This window comes from Pterocles gutturalis, unplaced genomic scaffold (assembly GCF_000699245.1).
Source record: "Pterocles gutturalis isolate BGI_N339 unplaced genomic scaffold, ASM69924v1 scaffold39841, whole genome shotgun sequence".
NCBI lineage: Eukaryota > Metazoa > Chordata > Aves > Pterocliformes > Pteroclidae > Pterocles > Pterocles gutturalis.
The window spans coordinates 1-13,951 of NW_010099178.1; the positions used below are offsets into that span (position 1 = coordinate 1).

A 13,951-nucleotide genomic window follows, 5' to 3' on the forward strand; every position below is an offset into this window, starting at 1 on the left:
CCAAAAGAAAGAAAGAAAGAAAAAAGGCAGTGCTGGTTAGACTGGTCAAAGGGCAGCCAGTCTCCCGCATTCCCCTTTCTTTCAACTGCAAGCCTTTCCTTTTGAAATAATAACGAAATTCCATGCTTAGAAACGGGCATCTCCTCTTCCTTCTTCCCACACCGCCCACTATGGCTATGCTGCTTCTCACCTTCTTCTCAGTACCACCAGGCAGAAGAAGCCCTGGCCGCATGGTTACAGCCAAAACCCGGATGCTGAATGCCTCACCAGGTGAGACAGCAGGAGAGAAAAAAGGAAGAGTTACTACATACAGGTTAATTTTTTAAAAATTTGATTTTTTAAAAAGAAAGAGGACTTCGAAGTAGAGGCCAATGAGGGTTTCCATGCAAAGTAGGACTAGGCTTGGAGAGCCAGGACAGTGCAAGTCCTTGCGCTCAATTTGCAGTGGCACTCGTACAGCAGAAAGCGTGGAAGCAGTACCTGAAATAAAGGAGTCTCAAAACTAAAGACAGCTTAGAGAGGGGATATTGCTTTATTCAGCACTGGGTGTCCGCTGGGCAACTTCCACCAATCTAGCACAGCACTAGCACACTGTCAAGGAATATTTATACAAAAAGATTACAAAGTTCCACCTACCTAATACAATTATTCCTCCTATCTAATGCATATTCATTAGGTTGCAAAACCAGAATTCTCATGCTTGCACACTCCAAAATGCTATGCCAGCAAAGGTCCTCTGTGACTGCACGAGGGTCGTGGAGGTCTTTTGGGGATAAATACTCATTCTCATTGTCCTTTTAAGGTATTGATTCAGCTCAAGACAGCAAGTGTTTATTCTAATTTTGCCAAATTTTTAATGAGGATAAAGATGTTCCTGTGAACAGTCATGAGTCTTTTCTATCTGACAGCTAAGTACTTATTTTAGAGTATACAAAGTCCTTCAGCTTGATTAATTTCTTTTACTGTTCGTTCCCCTCATTATTTTTTGTCTTCGATAAATGTCAATACAGTGCATTCTTTAAATAAGCAACACATCTAAGTAATATAATGTAAACACTGCAGAGTACATATGCTGGTTAAAATACAAGGTAACAGAAGTAAACCCATATATTAAAACCAGAAACATCCTTGACATTCAGTTCACACACATCCTGGATTGTAACAGCACTGCTTTTTCCACATCCAGAATATTTCCATACCCTTTCCACAGCAATACCTTGCACGTTGCTGTCTCTTCATCAGTTGTCTGTATTAGATGATCGAGTGGCTGTTAGGGAAAAATGGTCTGCTTTCAGCCACCAAAAAGCCACAAAAAGATCCGAAAGAACTTGAGTCTCTCACGCTGGGGAACTGATCAACTAGCCTCAGTACAATCTCACCATGAGAGCTGATCTGATCCAATCTGATCGAGGAGCTTACTGTCACCCAAAGAGGTAGGTGGTCCCACCCCCCCTAACTCTTACCTTTGCGTTCCCTCACTTCTGCCTTCGTACCACAGACAACAGCTCTCTGACAAGGCCTTGAAAAACAAGTTTTGTCACAAATTCCATTACAGTATCCGTCTTGTAACTGGGTAACAGAATTCCCTGTACAAAACCGACCGTCTGAAGCGGCACAGCCAGCCAGCTGGTGTGGGGCTTGGTCAGGATGCCTACCTGGTCTGAGGGCATGCGTGATGTGCCCAAGTCTTCTGCTCAAAACCAGACGGAGACAGCTTTCTTGTAAAACCAAATACTTAAAACAAGCCAGAAACATTAGCCATTCTGCATAGTATTTATTTGTAAGCATAAACATTGTATTTGATCACATATAAGTTTTGATCCAGCAAACTCAGATTTATATATGTTTTTTAAATTTTTTTTTACAAAAAATACATTTTAACAAGTAAATAAAAACCTTTTCCATTAGTCCACTGGTTTCAAAAGTGTAAATGTACAGTGTAAATTTGTCATTTTTAATAGACATATGCTATATTTTGCCAGTTGTCTATAAGAAATTCAACTACAGTCTGATGAAACATAATAAATAATGATTAACAAATGAAAAACTACACACCAATAAATGGAAAAGATAAACTTTTTAAAAGTCATACAAACAGTTATATTACAGCCACCTCTTCAAAAATCAAACATTCAATTTATCCATTATAAAGTACAACAGTATTGTATTACCCTTATTGGCATATTAGAATAGATAGCATCTTAAAATTGAAATACTGTCCATCGAAAAAAAACCTGGCTGAATTACAACTAAAAGGAACAGAATCCAATTAAATCAGGACAGTAGCAGTGCAAAAGCCAAGAATTTTGGCTTTCCAAAAAAAAAGACACTTCCTAGGAATGAACATATTGAATGCTATTTCATGATTTATTTTAAAATAACATATTTTTAGAGTTTTTTAAAAGCAAGAACCATTTTTCTTGATCACTGTTTGGATGACAAATACCACCACAGAGTAAAAGATGGATTTGCTTTCTTTGCTGCCTCTCTTCTAATTCCTGATGACTTCAGAAGAAAAACACCTAATTGGCTGAGAATACTGTCATCATTGTAACAGTGATTTCTTTCTGTACCATTTCTTCCAGGAAGTTTTTCCATGGGCATTACAGCATAGAACTAGTGGCTTAAGAGTCATTATAAAACATTTACAGGAAAAAAAAAAAAAAAGGGGTGGAGGTGAAGAGAGACCCTATTGTGCCTATAATAAAAGGTGGCTACACTTGAAGATAGCATAAACAAGTTATATTCAAACATTTTCAGCTTTAGCTCCCTCTGTAATAGTTAACACCACCTCCTTTTCAACATAGTCCTGTTCAACTAGTTAATCGAGGATTTAGAAGCCTGACTTCTTCATACTCAGCATGATACATTCTGATAGGAAGATAAGCCTTGGAGACAAATCTCGGCACCCTTGCAACTCAGCCTGAAAGACTCCAAGGCAGACTATATGTGTAATACTGCAACGATTTGTTTTTTGAGATAAGCATCTGTATACATCACAGAACCTCTATATCAACCCTCTTCAGCACTGGGCTTCTCTGAAAAAAGGCCTTCAGGGCTCAACAAGTGCTGTTTGAGGCAGAGCAGAGGTTGCCCAGCTTGTTGCCCAACTCCTACCCTAGCTTTGGATATGCCACCTCAGCTTGTTCTCTCCAATGGTCCACCAGGATGCTTCTCATTCCACCAGCTGCCTTTGACTTGGAAAAAAGTAGGCAGGAGCTAGGTGCAAAGTCTGACCACTGAAGCCATGTACTGGTACATACTGGTATATACCTGGACTTGTGCACCAGCACTGCTGTGTTCAAATGGGGAACTAGAGGGCAGAACTGAAGATCCCTCTGACTGTGCTCAAATACAGACAGGTTCTCAGATGTAGGAAACAACAATCAAGGAGCAAGGGCAGGACACAAACAGGCATGTGGTTTCCATCAATTGAAAGGGCTGAAATATCTTAGCCATATCCCATGGAATTGTTTATGCTGCAAAACTATGTACAGATAATGTTCTTTAGTGACATCAAAAAAATACAAAACAGAGTCAAAGATCATCAGTTTTCAGGATAAAACCCTTAAAGAATTTTTCTTTTTTTTTTGGTAGTAAAACACAAGTATTACCCATATGGCCAAAATTTTAATCTACTAGTTACATTTCTGTCTCGTTAATGCAACATACAACATTGCTGATAGCAATGAAACAATACTATAGTATACAACAACACTACTAAGGTTTGTTCTGAGAAGGAAATCAAGGAAGGTTCTGTTTTTGCATCTTTAATATATTCCACTACTTAGACTTTAGAAGAGGACGTAGTTGCAGGTATTGATGCTTATATAAGATCAAAAGTCAACAAAAAAACTTTTGTAGAAAAGTATCGAGATTCCTAATAATAAAAATATTTGCAAATTTAATTACAAATACATTTTAAAAGCAAAATCCTTAATTAAGTACATCAGAGTTGGTCAATATTGACAGCGTTCCTTTAAGAGGAAGTGAAGGTAACACCCACTGCATTGTGGGAACATCTAGCTGTGTAGAGTATATACACTCACTGATCAAACTATGTCAAATATATAAAGTGTAGAAGCAGTATATACAATTTTGAACCTACACAAAGGTTATAATGGAAGATCAAGTAAGAGTCTGCTAAAATCTTAAGTACTACTGATTTCATGCATTTGTTCTACAACTTGTCCTAAAATTTCATCTACTACATCAATATCATAATTTACTTGCTGCAAGTCTAGATCAGGCATGATTGTAGCCAGAAGTTGTCCAACATTCACTCGAAGAGAGCGTAGTTTCAGGCTGTGAAGAAATAATTAGATATGATTAGATGTATATGAAGTTTTACATTCAACTACACAGCACTTTCTCTAACAAAGCAGGACTAATCCTCTATACTGGAAAGGCTCCATACATGACTTCTATAAACCAACAAAAAACTGATGCAGTTAAAGCTGTGTCAAGATAATTTCAAAATCTACCATTTTTTCCACAGCTGAGCCTCCTGAGTTTTCATTTTGAAGGCGTATATTCCTTCAGTTTCCAACAAATACTAAGGACTAAACTGAATTCTGCTTTTCCCAAAACAAATCAGAAATATTTCTGAATGCTTTTATTTAAGTTAGCAAATAAGCACTGGTACAATCCTTTATCCCACAACACCTTTTTATTTCTCAAAACAATACTAAACCCCAGTATTTTTATACATTTAGAAGCACAAACTACTACCCCATATGGGAACAAAAGAAGAAAAAAAGAAGAGAGAAGGCAAGAAAAAGCAGTTTGTTCAAAGGCTTTAAAATAAAGACAAATTAAGGTAAGAGTTACAGTACAGGGAAAATGCTATGCCTCCTCTTTTTGCCTTCTTTCCTGCATCCCCTTGCTCTGTCCTATTCCTGATCAAATTGCTTCCAGATCACCCATCCCTTCTCCTGAGCATTTCCTTCTACCATCAGTTCCTTTATCATCTCCAGTAGCCAGTCTTCACAGTGCCATCATATCCCAATGGGTCTTATGGTGGAAGTTACTTACAAGCCCTGTATATATTTGCTGGTTCTTTTAGGAAGCACAAGTCAGATGCTATAAGAAGAAAATGAAATGCTGGCAGATAAAGGGGGGATTTCATCACAGGAAAAATTAAACTGAAAGGGGTCTCTGGAAATCATCCAGTCCCTTCTCTCCACTCCCCCACCTCCCATTCAAAGCAGGGCTAACTCAGATAAGGTTGTTTAGGACTTTCTTGTGTTTTGAAAATCTCCAAAGATGGAGTCCCTTTTTCAGGGTTTGACTACCCTTGCTATGAACATTTTTTTTTTCTCCAGTATTTAAACAGAATTTCCCTTGTTGCAGCTTGTGTCTATTGCTTCTCATCCTAGCACTGTGCTCGTGAGAAGAAACTGTCTTAATCTTTTCTACACCCTCTCATTAGCCAGCAGAAGAGAATAATAGGATTTCAAGGTAACCTACTCTTTGTAATGCTATTTCCCTCAGCTTCCCCTTCTACATCAGATGTTCCAGGCCCCTACCCATCTTGGTGGCCCTTCAGTAGACTTGCTGCAATATGCCACTATCATACATACACCAGGGAGCCCCAAACTGGACACAATACTCCAGGTTTGGTCTCACAACACCCAATAGTAAGGAAGAATCACTTCGCTTAAACTGCTGGCTGAACTCTTGACAATATAGCCCAGTAGGCACTGGGTTCTCCCAACCACAAGAGTGCACTGCTGACTCACATTCAACTTTCAGTCCACCAGCATCACAGGCCATCTTCTTCCAAGCTGCTGTCCCTTGAGTCATCTCCAGCTTGTTCAACTGCATGGGGTATTTTCAACACAGGTGCAGAACTCTGCAGTTGCCTTATTTCCAGGAGGTTTCTTTCAGCCCATTTTCCCAATTTGTCAAGCTCCCTCCACAGCAGCCCTACCTTCCAGAGTATCAATGGTTCCCTCCAATTTGACGTCACCATGAATCTGAATTAATTTTGCTCCATCATCTAGGCCATTAATGAAGGCATTAACCATTACTAGCCTCAATCCTGATCCATGAGTTCAGCAGTCTGGGCAATGTTACAGCCTACCTCCTAGTCTACCTATCTAAACCATACCTCACAAACTTCACTATCATGATATTATGGCAGCCCAGGTTCAAAACTTAGCTTAAATGAAGGTCCACAGAGTCAGTCATCTCATCGTAAAAGGCAATGGGGCTGCAAAGACACAATTTGCCCTCAGAAGATCCATGATGGTTCCTAATCACCTGGACTATCACAGGGCTGCAGGTGGCTTCCAGGTAGATTTGCTCCATGGTCTTCCCAGGGACTGAGGTTACTTCTGCCTGTCCTAAATAAAGGCATGACAACTGCCTTTTTCCAGCCATCAGGAATGTCAACTACCACAGCCTTTTGAGGATATCATCGCAAGGCCAACTCTCCATGAATTGGTCAGCTTCCTCTGATGCATCTCATCTGGACGCATGGACTTGCGTTATGTTGAGTTTGCTTAAATGGTCCCTCACTTCAGTTACCTTTTATTACAGGTAATGCTTCACTCCCTAAGATTACCACTTGGCTAAGGGACCTGGGCAGACCTTACAGCAAAAAGAAGGTAAAGAAGATACTGGGTACCTCAGTAATTTGTACCTCAGGCATATCATGTCCTTTGCTGCTATGCACCTGCTCCACTGAGCAGCAGGCCCACCTTTTTTTAGTTCTTCTGTTGCTGCTGCACTTACAGAAGCCCTTCTGGTTGCCTTTCACAGGCCTTGCCAGTTTTAACTCTGGCTGAGCGCTGGCTTTCAATTCCATCCTACATGTCCATGCAGTGTGCCTATATTCCTACTGGTCTGCTCATCCCTGCTGCCATTTGGTACATGTACTTATTTTGTGCGTTTGCCATCTCTATTAACTGAGAGCTGCAAGCTCGCTATTTCTAAGTTTAAACCCTCATTTAGTTCAAAGGTACACTCTGGACACAACCTAGTTCCATAGGATTGGTCTGCAGCAAGAAGTTCTTACAGGAAAGGTGAGTTTCAAAACCAAACCTACACTCTTTTCAATGGAGTACTACTGATCCAAGAAAGAAAAACAGAATAGAAAATGTGAAGTTCACCTACACATCATAGGGTAATGATTGACCTCCTTCCTGCCTCATTTATCTCTCCTTGTTCTGCGAGGTGTGTCTAGAAATTATATAATATTTTTGATATTTTAAGAAGTGTAGTATGGCATTCTATTGTGCAATGGCCAACCCTGCTCACGCAAATACCTAAATAATAAAAAAATATATAAATCGTTTGACAAAAATATGTTACTGAGTTAGGAGTCACGAGAGGCAGTAGAAAAGAATTGCAAACATCACATTTTATTATATGATTATCAAACATGACCTTCATCAAGATGTTTTGGATACAATCAGACAGCCAAAATCTTGCTTGAAATATAGTTTAGAAAGAAGAGAATTTATACCTTTCTCCATCAGAAAAATTTACAGAATCTTCCACATTACTGGTGGTAGAATCATTTGCACATGCTACTGCTTGTGGAATTGAAGCTTTTAACTGTGAGATTTCTGCTTTGAGTTCTTCACATTGACAGGCAATTTGATTTTTTTCCACTTCTAGTAGTTCAATCTGGCAAGTAAATAAAAATAATTTTATGTATCAAATAAAATTGTGGTGGATTAAAATAACCACAAGTTATAGAAATTTAAATAATTTAACTTTGTTAAGTTGACTGCTTTTAATTAACTTTTGAGAGGTTTTAAGACATTACAACCTAGACAAACTTTAAAATAGCTAGCTGTCAGCTGAACCATTCTCTGCATGCTCCCTCTAAGCCTGGTCAGTCTCTCTTGTCTTGCAGTCAGAGCCACTCAGAGCCCTGCAGTTTCTCTCAAGTTTGCTTATTTCTGTTTACGGAAGCAAAACCCAGAAGCTCGGAGGCTAATTTAGTATTTTCTTCCCCCTTTTAGGTAGTTTGATTAGTTAGTGGACTGAACTATACAACACAGTGTGTACTAGAACTGCTATGAAACAACTATTAAAAAAAAATTATTTAGTTGTTACTTTGAAGGGTATCACTGTTCTAACAAACATACCTCACTTTTATATCTGTCTCTCTCAGTGCTGCACTTGTCCAGTTGCCTGAAAACATCATCCAGTTGCACAGCAATCTCATCCACCTCGCTCTTATTTTCACCATCAGCACACTTGCTGCATTCAGTTTTTAAGTTCTGCAGGGTACTGCATTGTTCCTTTAGTTTTGCTACTTCTTCTAAGGCATTTTCATAGAGAATGGTCATTTCTGCCAACCTTCTTTCATGAAGATTTTCTTCCTCAAATGAAGAAATTGTCTCAGTTGACTGATGGCACATTTCTTTTTTTACATACTTATTATTCATTTCTAAAATCCTCTGTTCCAGTGTTTCTACTTGTTTGGTTAATACTTCACATTTGTTTTGGTACATTTCTTTTTCTTTGTTTAATAATTGCAGCTGATTTTTCAGTTCATTTCCAAGATCTACAGATGTCTCAGAAACATCATTAGCATTGTGCTGTTCAGTTTCCATCTCTGCCCTGGGAACTTGAATATCAGTGTCATCTTCCACCTCTTCCTTTTTAACCACTAAGCTTGGGAGCTCTGTCTGTGTCGCTGAGGTCAACTGTTCACTTTTTGGTTCTGAAGTAGCTGTACTGCAAGGTTCTCCAACACCACAGTTTTCTTTCTGCTCCTCCTCTTGATCCAAATTAATACATTCAGTTTTTACTACAGCAACATCAGAATCTGCTGAAGGCTTTGGAGTACTGCTCTCCTCTAAAATTATGACATCTTCATCATCATCATGGCTCTTGAATGTTTTGTCATTCAATCGAGGTGTCTTTAAAGACACAGGTGTCACACAAATGGATATCTTCCGCTTATGACTGAAAAGCAAAATATTAAACTGATTATTGTATAGCTCAAACACTGCAAAGTAATTTGTTTCAAACTATGTTTAGTGTTTCTATAAGCACCATTAAAAACTACTACTCAATAACTACAAGGGGATGTTTTCCTGCATAGTATTTTAAGATGTGTAGCCAGAGTAAATACCCTTCCTCTAAAAACAAGTGGCTCACATCCACACAGTAAATTATTATCTTCACACATTATTTTGAAACAGACTGAGACTCAGTATTTATGGGAACACCCCCCTCCACCCATTCCTTAACCAAGGAAAACATACTGTAGAATGTGGTTAACACAATATAGTATTTTCCTAAATAGACAAACCACTAACCAGTTCTCCTCACCAGTGGATGGTATTTTTTGCTGCGTTCAACTGTTGTCCTTCACATGGTTTCTACGTACCTCTAATCAACCTGCTGCTTCCTATACTTCCAAAAGTGACATACAAATTTTCACAGCCATCAGCTGAAGATGGGACTACACTCAGCACAAGTTATTAATTTTAGAAGCAAATAGGAATATACTTTCTACAGATTCACTAACCTGTTATCAGGATCAGAATGAGGTGAAGATACTGATCTATTTAAAATAAGCAGAGGTCTTTTGACAGAAGCATTTGATGTTTCTGGTAAAAGTGATCTAGAAACAGCTTCCTTTCCAGTCCCAGCTGAGAATGCTTTGAAGTCTTTACTTGAAGAAACAGGTGTTTTTAAAAACATTTCATTATTGATCTATAAGATAATATTAGTTAAGAATGAAAAGAAAGACATTAGCAGATTCTTCAAAATAGGTTTAAGCAGTTTTCCTAACTGTCTGCCAACACCTAAAATTATGACCAACACTTATATATACTACAAGGATCTTCTTGAACCAGGCTCAGTATTTTGCAATAAGAAAGGCTAACTAGACTCCATGCTGCAAACTCCAGTTTTCTTGACTTAATGATGGCACAACCCCCTCTTCCCAAACTACTGATGCATGGGAAGCATCTCCTCCATGTTAGTTTAAGACATACAATGTATTAGAAAGCAGCAAGCTCATATATCATAATTGCAGACTTCTGGCAGATTTCTCAGAGGACATTGAATCCTGTGCACCAGCTGCACGCTCCTCTCCTCTCCATGCACAGATTTATTGCTGTCAGAAAGCAGCTTTCCAATCTTCCAACTCTTTCTCTAGATACAGCTATTTTAAAGTACCCTGTAGAATCTCAGGGTAAGCAAGAGCTTTTCCCAAGCTGAATCTGTCTGAACTCTGACCATCATGCACAAAGTATGGGACAGACACATCTGTTAAAGCCACTCATCATTAATTCAGTTTGTCTAAAATGAACAATATTTTACTTTTAGAAATTAATTTTGTACTTGGGTAAAAGTAATAGCAGAAAAAAAACATACAATGAAGTATATAGGTTAAAACAGCACATGCAAAAAATCTTTCTCCAGAGATTGAGTGACCTTAGGTTAGCACTTTACTTTGAAAGAAACTTAACCTAAAATCACACTTAGGAAATTTGATTACGAGTTACAAGCTACACATTCTCACCACTCAATCATGTTGATTTGCATTTAATTTGAATTTGAGTGCCTCCTTGCAAAAGTACAGCTACTATAAGTTTGTCAGTCCCCACCCCTTGCCTCAGTTTTAAGGGCATCTTTACTTCCATATCCTCATCATGTCTCTCTACAACAAATCTACTTTCAGTAATGAGAACATGCCATAAAACAGGTATGAGCGAACATCATCTTTTCTAGTACTATTTTGTGAGAGGGCTTTGTCCCTCTCAGTCTTAAGTACTACATAGAAAGCAATGGTGCATTTTCCATCATCAGACAGCAAAGATGAGGGGTTTTTTGTTTACTAATAGTGAGCATAACCTGTACTGCCATCACAACAAAACAGGATGTTGAACCAGTCAGTTGGCCACTAGCTAAAGCAAACTCTAACGCAAACTCCAACTGGCCTATTCGATCAAACTGCACAGTATTGTTGCCAGCAAGAACAATTCCTCTACCAAAGTCAGTTTCCTATCAACTTCAAGGGTTACCTGGTGGTACTCTAGTCGCTTCTTCAGCTTTTCCCTGTCTCTGGACAGCAACAAGGGAGAAAAAAAAAAAAAAAGAGCTTAGATTAAAATTGTTAATTCATTACAAAACCAAACCAACCGCAAAATCTGAAAGTAAACACAATACTCCTTATCTCAGCTAGATACAATAAAGTTCTAATGAATATATTCTGGCTTATTGAATGAAAATTTTCTGCATGAACTTGAAAGCTAATATAGCTTAAAGTCAGCTTAAATGTCAAACAAGTTCTCTCTCGGTTTAAGATTTATTTTTAAAAATTGAAAGAACCCCGAAACTCCCACTTCTAGAATGCTAGCCAGCATTAGTTAAAATTACTCAAGTAATTTTTTTTCCATAAACCTTAGCTAAGAATCCTCTTATTCTTAAATAAATGTACTGAGGTATTCAGCTGCTTCAATGTGGACCTTGGAAATAATAGTTACCTGGACAAGGTCTCCTAACAGTCCTTGTAGCTTGCTTCTCTAACATACCAAACTATCCTCATACTACTTACTACTATGAAACAATGCTCCTCTTCACGAGCTGTACTTGAACACCAACTGCTTCACTGCTCTCCTTCCTCGTTACTAAATGAGAGAGGCCTCTTTCATTATGTCTACTCTAATTTTGATTTAGGAGGGCAAACAGGTATTACATCAAAGAGATAAAGTTGAATGTAATGCCAACTTGCTAATAACAGAGAAAAGAACAGTGCTATTCATCTATTCACTGCTACAATCAAGTCTTGATTTCAGGGCACTATTTTCTGGCTGGATATATTCCCAGAAGAGTTGCAACTATACCAGAGGTGAGAGAAAAGGGCATTTCATTTTCATGTACCTTTTCTAGTATTGAGACAGTTGTAAGAAAGTCTCTAGTACTCACTTTTTCTTGTAAGTCTTCTCATATGTAGGATGAATTAAGTCATCATCTTCTGGTTCTTCTGGCACATTACAATTCCTGAGTTAAGAACGAAAAACAAAACAAAAAAATCATGACAGAGCTTAACATCCATGCCTATAACAGGTGATAAAATAAGAACTAAAAGTAGTACTTAGATATTCATCAAAATCTAGTTTTACCGGAATTGTGGGTCAGGGTTCAGTGAGCAGTACCACTTTTCTGGCAAGTGCTCTATTCCGTCTGGCAGCTTCCGCCATTTCAGACACGCATCACATTGTACCCATGTCTGATCAGGCTGTTTTCTGTAACGGAAAAAAATATCAGAACTTTCACATGAAAAGTTCATTCTCATAACAAACTGTAAAACAGTAATAACAGTACGTAAAATTATTCTATTTGGAAGTGATACTCACTGTATCTCCTCAACTGGCAAAGCTAATGGACATTCTTCGTTTTTCTTCGTTTTCATTTCATTCCAGTAATCATTAAGCTTTTCTCCTAATGCTGCTATTGTAAGTCTAAAAAGAAAAGTTTTTAAAAGACCACCTTAAATAATCAAGCATAGAAAGAAAACTAGCATAGAAAGAACCCTTATAAACTGGAGTGAAAGAATAAATGTATGAACCACTCTAATATTTCTATTTGCACAACAGTAAGCTTTTTGCTTTTAAAAAACCCTAGAAATTAGGAATTGCGTGAAGTCATGTTTGTTAGCAATTAAATTACTTGCAATATGAGGTGGAGCACAGACAAAGACTGAAGTAAAGAATGCTAAATTCAGAAGTGCTGTGAATGAACAGTGCAAACCCTGAAGCCACCTTACCAGTTCAACCTCAATCATAAAAGAAACAAGTACAAACCACCTCTGTCAATCTAGTACCTATCTGTGTATTCAGATTGTATTTCTGAACATCCACTAACTGCAGGTTCACGACTACTCTAAGTTGATGTACAACAATACTACATGGAGATTGTAAACGTATGATTACTTTAATGTAATATAAAGTCTACATGCTTCTAAAAGGAGCCAGCCAGTCTTACTTTAGGTTAATTTTCAACTGGATTAGTTTCCTGATCAGGGCTCATCGTGCAGCTCAGTGACTGGTGCACACAAGAGGGAGTGGTGTGGAAGAAGAGCAACAAGCCCCACAGGCGTGGTAGAGGTAAGACTACCTCTTGTCAGCATGCTGAATTTACGTCAGAGTAAAGTGGCTGGGTAACCAGAGCCTGAAAGCCAGTTCTTCCCTGCCTGGCTTATTCCAACACCTGCACCACCCTGTCCCTTCAACTAACACAAGTGTTTGTGCAGTGAACTAGTCTGACCTAGAGCGTTTTGATCTAGATCACCTCTGAACCCAAGTCATGAATTTCTATGCCAGAAAAAGGAAGTATTGCAAGTGCAGAACCGAGCAGCAATGCACGGATGGGATCACATCTCTTCTGGAAAGGAAAGAAGGACAGGGCAGGTCAGCTTACACTGATCATGAAATTACGGCATAAGTTTTACATTTCTGTTTTGGGCTGGAAAGTTGCCTTTCAAAAACCTGTAGCACTCTTCGCAGAAAACCCTTTATAAAAGATCTTTCAAGTGCAGTATCTCTATGGCCACATTACAAATTTTTTTTTTTTTAAAAGAAACAAGTAAAAAGCATTCAATGTTCACTGTGCCAGCCTGTGGGAACACAGTGCAAACCTGTCCTACAGCGTTCCTAATTTCCCCCCGGCTCTGCCAAGGTAACTGTTAGTGTCACTGCACAGAAAATGGTTCAGGCAACATCTGTACTGAAAAAACTAACGCAACAGCTATTTTCCAGTTTGACCGATTCCCTGATCTGCTTTACCACGTGTTCTCATTAATAGCTCTGCTAGCACAATGGTGGTAGAAGCACGGGAACTACTCAAAGCTGGCAATACCACTGCAAAGAGCAGCACAATCTGTACCATTTAAAGATAAGACAGATTGAACTGTGGTGGCTGCAGCAGGTATCAGGCTTGCTGCTCCTCCTCCAGAGGGCTGCTGTTTCAACAG

At 38.6% G+C, this 13,951-nt stretch overlaps 1 protein-coding gene across 1 annotated transcript in view; it reads right to left on the reverse strand.

Moving 5' to 3' along the window:
- Positions 1–3,982: 3,982 nt before the first annotated feature.
- MORC3 (MORC family CW-type zinc finger 3) overlaps positions 3,983–13,951 on the reverse strand; it is a gene marked incomplete at its 5' end in the record, with an annotated part of 12,349 nt that continues 2,380 nt past the window's right edge. Inside the window, 8 exons of the mRNA XM_010075558.1 lie at positions 3,983–4,305; positions 7,472–7,635; positions 8,103–8,928; positions 9,497–9,684; positions 11,001–11,040; positions 11,905–11,979; positions 12,102–12,224; positions 12,336–12,440. Coding sequence (XP_010073860.1) covers positions 4,152–4,305; positions 7,472–7,635; positions 8,103–8,928; positions 9,497–9,684; positions 11,001–11,040; positions 11,905–11,979; positions 12,102–12,224; positions 12,336–12,440 — 1,675 coding nt within the window. The remainder of the gene's footprint in view (positions 4,306–7,471; positions 7,636–8,102; positions 8,929–9,496; positions 9,685–11,000; positions 11,041–11,904; positions 11,980–12,101; positions 12,225–12,335; positions 12,441–13,951) is intronic.